This window comes from Magnolia sinica, chromosome 17, assembly GCF_029962835.1.
Source record: "Magnolia sinica isolate HGM2019 chromosome 17, MsV1, whole genome shotgun sequence".
Lineage (NCBI taxonomy): Eukaryota > Viridiplantae > Streptophyta > Magnoliopsida > Magnoliales > Magnoliaceae > Magnolia > Magnolia sinica.
In genome coordinates, this window is record NC_080589.1 from 41,372,144 (window position 1) to 41,379,494 (window position 7,351).

The 7,351-nt window shown below is 46.3% G+C and overlaps 1 protein-coding gene across 1 annotated transcript; it reads left to right on the plus strand.

The window, feature by feature from the left end:
- Window positions 1-836: 836 nt before the first annotated feature.
- Window positions 837-1,904, plus strand: LOC131230482 (uncharacterized). The gene is made up of 2 exons (XM_058226402.1): window positions 837-1,551; window positions 1,672-1,904. The coding sequence occupies exons 1-2, from the start codon at window positions 837-839 to the stop codon at window positions 1,902-1,904; spliced, it is 948 nt and encodes a 315-aa protein (XP_058082385.1).
- Window positions 1,905-7,351: the final 5,447 nt, after the last annotated feature.

Consider the following 7,351-nt stretch of genomic DNA (forward strand, 5'->3'; position numbering starts at 1 on the left):
CCAGAGCAGGCTCTGAAGATCCGTGATGAAGTCATCAAGCAATACAACGTGGGATTCCTGGCAGTCTCCAACTACCCAGAATGACTCACAAATATCGTACCAGCAGTTCCAAAGAAGGATGAGAAAGTCAGAATGTGCATCAATTTTAGGGACATTAATAAAGCAAGTCCTAAAGATGATTTCCCTTTGCCCCACATCGACACACTGGTAGATAATACTACTGGACACAAGATCTCCTTCATGGATGGTTTCTCCAATTACAACCAGATCAAGATGGCCATTGAAGATCGAGAAAAGACTTCCTTCATCACACCATGGGGAACTTTCTGCTATCGGGTCATGCCCTTCGGGCTGAAGAATGCAGGAGCTACATATCAGCGAGCCATGACCGCCTTGTCCACGACATGATAAACAAGAAAATGGAGGTCTATATAGACGATATGATCATTAAATCTTGCATGATCGAAGGACATTTCGAAGACCTCAAGAAGCTCTTTGATAGGTTAGAAAAGTTCAAGCTCCGCCTCAACATGCAAAAGTGTGTCTTCGGTGCGACCGGAGGCAAGCTGTTAGGCTTCATTGTCAATGAGGATGGCATCCAGGTAGATGAGACCAAGACTAAGGTGATCATCGAAATGCCACCACCCGAGACTGAAAAAGAAATTCGGGGCTTCCTTGGGCGGATCTAGTATATCAGCCGATTCATCACACAGCTCACTCCGGTCTGTGAGCCCATATTCAAGCTACTACGGAAGAACTCTCCAAAGGAATGGAATGACGACTGTCAAGATGCCTTCGACAAGATCAAGAAGTACCTGCTAAATCCTCCAGTGCTCATGCCACCCACTCCAGGTAGGCCATTACTACTATATATCTCTGTCGCGACAAAAGCAATCAAATGTGTTCTTGGCCAACACGACGACATAGGAAGAAAAGAGCAAGCGATCTACTATCTAAGCCAACGATTCACAAACTATGAAGACAAATACTCCAGCTTAGAAAAGACATGCCTCACCCTAGTCTGGGCAACACAACGTCTACGACAGTATATGATCGCTCACCCAACCCTTCTGCTCGCTTGCATAGACCCGTTGAAGTACTTGTTCGAAAAACGAGCACTAACAGGCAGGATCGCAAAATGGCAATTACTGCTTTCAAAGTTTGACATCACTTATGTCACTCAGAAAGCAATCAAGGGGCAAGCACTGGCCGATCACTTAGCAGCACACTCTCTGCCTGATTACCAACCGCTGAAGACATTCTTCCCTGACGAAGACATCCTCCAGATTGAGGAAGAAGAAGAAAGAAAGGCAGGAGAGTGGACTATCTTCTTCGATGGAGCCATAAATTCAAAAGGAAGTGGAGTAGGCTCCATACTCTACTCTCCCGATGACATCCCAATTCCCATATCCAGGAGGCTGGCATTCCAATGCACTAACAGCATAGCTGAGTATGAAGCATGTATTGCTGGTCTAAGAGAAGCCATCATCCTTAACATAAAGAAGTTACGAGTCTTCGGAGACTCACAACTCATCATTAATCAGATAAATGGTGACTAGAAGACCAATGATGAAAAGCTGATCCCATTTCAAGACTACCTGGAAAATTTACTTAAGGAATTTGATGAGATCACATTCTCTTACATACCCTGAGTCAAGAATCAATTTGCAGATGCTCTGGCTACCCTCGCCTCAATGTTAGAGATCCCAAAAGGAGTTGTGGAATGGGAACTCACCGTCGAACTCCAAGAGGAACCTGCATTCTGCCTACAGATCGACGAAGCTGAACATCCCTCGAATGATCGGCCATTGTATACAAACATCAAGGAATACCTCGAACACCAAAAGTACCCGGAAGGAGCAACACCAACCGACCGTCGCACTATCCAGCAGCTAGCAGCTTAGTTCACAATCACTGGGGGCATCCTCTACAAGCGATCCTTCAACCAAGTCCTTCTCCACTGTGTGGATGAGACGGAAGCAGCATAAATCATGTCAGAAATCCATGAAGGATTATGCAGCCCACACAGGAATGGACACATGATAGCAAAGAAGATCCTACGACTCAGCTACTATTGGCTTGCAATGGAGACAAATTACTGCAAACATGTTAGAAAATGCTTCAAGTGTCAGGAACATGTAAACCAGATCCATGCGCCTGCTTCCGAACTCTACAACTTGACAGCACCATGGCCCTTCTCTATATGGGGGCTGGATATCATCGGTAAAATCAGCCCCAAGGCTTCAAACGGGCATGAATACATCCTGGTGGTAGTAGATTACTTCACTAAATGGATAGATGTAGCATCATATACCACCATCGCAGCATCTCATGTGGTCAAGTTTATGAAGAACAACATCATTAGCCACTATGGGGTCCCTCAAGCCATTATAACTAACAACGGAACTCCGTTCGTCAATAAAAGGATGGGCAATTTCCTCGACAAGTTCAAGGTTCAACGTCATCGGTCAAGCCCCTACCGTCCTCAAATGAACAGTGGGGTCGAAGCTGCAAAACAAAATTATCATCCGCATACTGGAGAAGATGGTGAAGACATATCGTGATTGGTTAGAAATGCTTCCTTACGCACTCTGGGCCTATCAGACGTCTGTACGGTCTGCTACAGACGCAACTCCATACGAACTCATATACGGAATGGAAGCAATGCTGCTGTCGAAATCAAAATCCCATCACTTTAGGTACTGCTAGAAAGTGAGGTCGAGGAAGGCAAATGGCAACAAGCAAGGTACGATCAACTGCACCTGGCAGATGAAAAGTGCATGCGAGCATTAAGCCACTTCCAATGTTATCAAGGAAGGATCGCTCGGGCCTACAACAAGAGGGTCTGAAAGAGAAGCTTCAAAGTCAGTGATATGGTCATGAAACGCATCCTACCGCCTCACTTACCTGATCCCAGAGGAAAGTTCAAACCTTCGTGGGACGGACCGCTAATCATTTGAGAAATACTCCTAGGAGACGCTTTTCGGCTCATCTATCTGAAAGGAAAAGCTCTCCCTGAGCCCATCAATGCTGATAACGTGAAGATCTATACGGGTAACCATACCTAACCTTATCAATGATTACAATCGCAAAGCTGTATCCACCACTTTCCCACCAAAAAAAACATATATCTACTACCTCTCCCGTCAGAAACACCTGTCATTTCTCCCACAAAAGGAAGAGAAAGCAAAAGTACAAAAAAGAAGAAAGAAACAAAAAAAAGAGAGGAAAAAGAAAAGAGAAAGAAAAAGACAGGAATTCTCCAAAAAAGAAAGACCCTGAAAAAGAGGAAAATGAATCCACCCCAAATCTCCAAACAATCCAAAAACAGCTTATGATTGTGCTCAAAGACAAGGACAGGAAGGTAACCAATTGGCCAGCTATGAAGGAAATCTCGCTGTCTCTTCCAGCACTCCAAAAAAATGGGGGGAAAGAAAAAATGTGCCAAAGCAAAACGGGCGAGGTGAAAACCCGAAAGGGCGCCTCGAGTAAAAACAGCAAGCATGTAGCGGACTTGGTGAAAAGCTGAAAAGGCACCAAGGGTAAAAACAGCACAGCTGTCAAGGGGCAGGCAAGAACAAAAACTCGAGACATGATGAAAATCCGAAAGGACGCCATAAGCAAAAATGACAAGAAAACCGGACATAGCGAAAACCTGAAAGGGCGCTACAGGTAAAAATGGCAAGAAATAAAAATAAAAAATAATAATAAATAAAAGTGCAAGTACAGAAGAAGCCAAGGCAACAAGCACCGCGATGAGATATAAGGAAAGATCAACTTCGGATCAGTACTCTATCAAACTCTGCTCAAATCCATGGAATGCGATCCCGGACACCCTCTCAGGGAACCAAGACCCCAAGAACACAATCTAGACTACTGCGCCCGACGTGGGGTGAGCCCGAGATTCTGATCCCAATCATCCAAAGCACAAATCCAAACACAAGCAAATATTGACAAATTTAGCACAAAACGAAATCTTTCATTCCTTTAAATTTTTTTACAAGTACACTGCTTTTCTTTCCCTTTTTGTCTCAAAAAAGAAAAATCTTTCATGCATGTAAAATAAGCGGTCGACTATAAAACAGGGATCACAGGTAAACTCCTATCTCTCATACATTGATAATCTCTGTCTAAGCATCTCTATCTCCATACGCAGGTAAAAGATCTCATCCCTATCCAGGCGATGTGCCGCGAGCATACCCTCATCATACCATCACCCCACTGCCAGTCGACGAGTCATATCCTCACATGCGTGGCGAAGGACAGCGATCTCGGTGATCAGGTGACCATGTGTGGCCAGCAAGAAAGATGGATCGATAAAAGGTCGCTCCTCAAAGGCCTCGAACGAATCATCGACACATGAAGAGGATGAAGCAGTATCGCCCGCCATATCTCAATCAGCAGCCTCGTCTGCCAAAATGCCAACCGGGAACCTGACGATAAAGTGACTACTCTGCCACCCACCGCTGATACGGTACTGTCGCCAGGGGAGGAGCCCAAGACTCAAGATCCAGGGTTGTCGCATCTAAGGAGCCCTGCCAGGAAAGCCAGATTCGTCTATACAGAGCAGTCAAATCAGAAGGAAGAGGGGAATGCCCAAATCCAGAAAAAGTGAAATCCGGAATACCCTGCCAAAAGCCGAACTGCCGAAGGAAGCGCACAGGATGGTAAGAGCAGTACCCCTGAAGTCCCAGCAGCAGTAGAGGAGTACGAGCGGCACTACAAATCAAGGGGGAACGATGGAGCCAGGGAGCCTCCCAACTAATCTCCCACCCCTGCAACTGAGAGAGCATACTGCGGTATAACAACTCAGTGGCCTTAACACCAAGGGGAAGGCCATCAAGTAGCAAGCACAGCACATCATCACGGTGGGAATTGGGCCATGCAAGCGGAGGGTTCATAAAAAGATGCTCCCATAGCCACACCTGGAAAATACAAGTCAGCCTCAAGTGGTAAACAAAAAAAGGGTTAAGGGAAGAGATCAGAGCAAAAAGCACCTGAAGGAATGAATAACAATCCCGGAGGATACGGGTGCGTCCAAGAGAGCACTCGGTCAGCCCCAAAAAGAGCTTCACCAGCACCACGGAAGTAATGCTCCTGCGATGCAAGACACGGTGAAATACATCCAACAAAACTGCCAGTGATGACTGTCGCCATCCTGAGAAAAGTAGCTCAGCTAAGACATAGAATATCAATGCATTCAAACACTAAAGCTGCCAATCGGACCAAGGATCTCCACAGGAAGTAGAACAACGATCATACAGGAGCTTTAGTGAAAGCTCACCAGCCCTACCCTCGACGGTAGGAAGAGCAACGAGAAATCCAAACTAAGAGATCAGGTCAGTGGAACTGACCGGCTCGGACGAGGGAACATAAGGCTCCCGGGTCAAGGGGAGACCGGACAGACATGAAAACTCCTCCAATGATGGGCCCAGCTCCAAATCATTGAAGGAAAATAGATTCAGAGAGGGAACCCAATTGTACAAAGCTGCGCTCTATAGCCACCAATCTAGGCGAACCCGGTGGAAGTGAAGAACCTCTCGGAAACCCAAGGAGCCCAACTTAAAAATCTCAGACTCAGTCAAACTCTTGATCCAGATATGTAACCACTCAGAATAGGTACCGCGTGGCTGCATTCGGCAGGTCCAAACAGGTACAGCCTCAACAATCTGGAACCCAGGATCCACGGGAGAATCATCGAAGATGGGCATCCCCTCATCAAGTAGGTCAATCTCATGATGACGGAAAAAGCCTGACTCCCCCATCGCATCTCACAGAGTATCCTGAAAAGCTGCAACAGATGGGCCCGAGCCGCCAACGATTGCCACATCAGGAGCAGTCTGAAATGAACAAGCCCCAGGAGTTGCAACGCCTAGAGTATCCTAGTAGCTGACAAGATCTCTACCCTGGATCTCGACAGTAGCTAACTGTCCCATCATTGCCTCGAAATTCATACCAAAGATCTGACTCAGGCCATCCACAAGAAGTCCATCACCTGTCAGATCCAAGCCATCCAAACCGCTAAGATGGGATCTGCCACCCATCCAAGCCTAAACCATCACATCCACACCGTTAATCATTACCATACCATCATCTACACCACCCATGACCATCCCTCCATCAATCAAGCCATCGGTCGCCATTCTCACACCATCCTCACCATTAAGCCCATCTATCCTCACCGTATCAACATCTACAAATTCTGGTGGCCCATTTGGGATGACCCCATCACAATCATCCAACCCCATCAACCCATCCCCAAAACCATCATTGTTGGAGGAAAGATCCAAGCCATAAATAATGTTTACCTCTTCAAAGGAACCCATTACTCCACCTACCACCATCAATCCATCTATGAATGGATCTTCTCCACCATTTATGGGACCACCAAACTCTCCACCATTTATGGATCCACCAAACCCATCATCATGGCTGGCCATAATGACAACAAGAAAGGACAAAAAAAAGGATAAAGAAGAAGAGACAAGGAGAATGAGGGAAGATGGGACAAAGGGAATGATCGGACGGCCAGGAACAGATAGGAATGACCAAAAGGGGGGAAGAAGGAATGAACAGAGAATAGGGTTACTTGCTGGAAGAAAAGATGAACGGAGGCAGTATTCTAATTATCATCCGTGGTACTCCAAGAACCACAATCAGATCTGACGTCTTTGCATCGCTGCAATGCTGACAGTACAGAACGGAAAAAAAGTCAGTGGCGGTAGTCCGACTACTACCCGGGCCCACTTTCGGGTGGAATTTGGGGCAAGGACCACTATAAAAGGCGTGGATCGAAGAACGCACATCAAAATGATTAAAGGGGATTGCAAAAATGATCAGAAAATAATCTAATAAAGCAATAAGGAACAACTAAGATTTCATACAAACAGGAGGGTTACACAGCTAATGATACATGATCGCACAATACAATAAAGCTAATCATCATCAGGAAGATAGGTATCTGTATCCTTGCGACGAAAGTGAGGCCCCAAGTCCCTCCTCCGGCAAAATGTGCACCACCACTAGGAGCGTAGCTAGACTGCAAAATCAGACCGATGCCATACTACTCACTCCAGGAGCTGTACTCTCTATCAGGGTCAACAAAAGTGCTAGCATCAAAACCCTCCAGGGTAGCGGTCAACTCCCCTCAAGCATTGATCTCCAATCAGATGGATCGGACGACGAACTAAGCAGAACCAATGGGCTGCTGGTCAACTGCCAAAAGAGCCTCTCTCCAAGGTACCATTTCGTCATGTGAGGGTCCTCTAGAATGCGACGTCGTCGTGAGGCCTGAAAAGCCTCCTGAGCTCCAAGAGTAAGCGCCGCATTCGATTGGTGATATGGCCCGGTA

What these genes read in the sequence shown, in the direction of transcription:
- LOC131230482 (XM_058226402.1), top strand. Translation starts at nt 837, where the DNA reads ATGCCACCCACTCCAGGTAGGCCATTACTACTATATATCTCTGTCGCG. An exon ending in CATCATTAATCAGATAAATG is followed by an intron (nt 1,552 to 1,671) that starts GTGACTAGAAGA and finishes ATCAATTTGCAG; the next exon opens with ATGCTCTGGCTACCCTCGCC.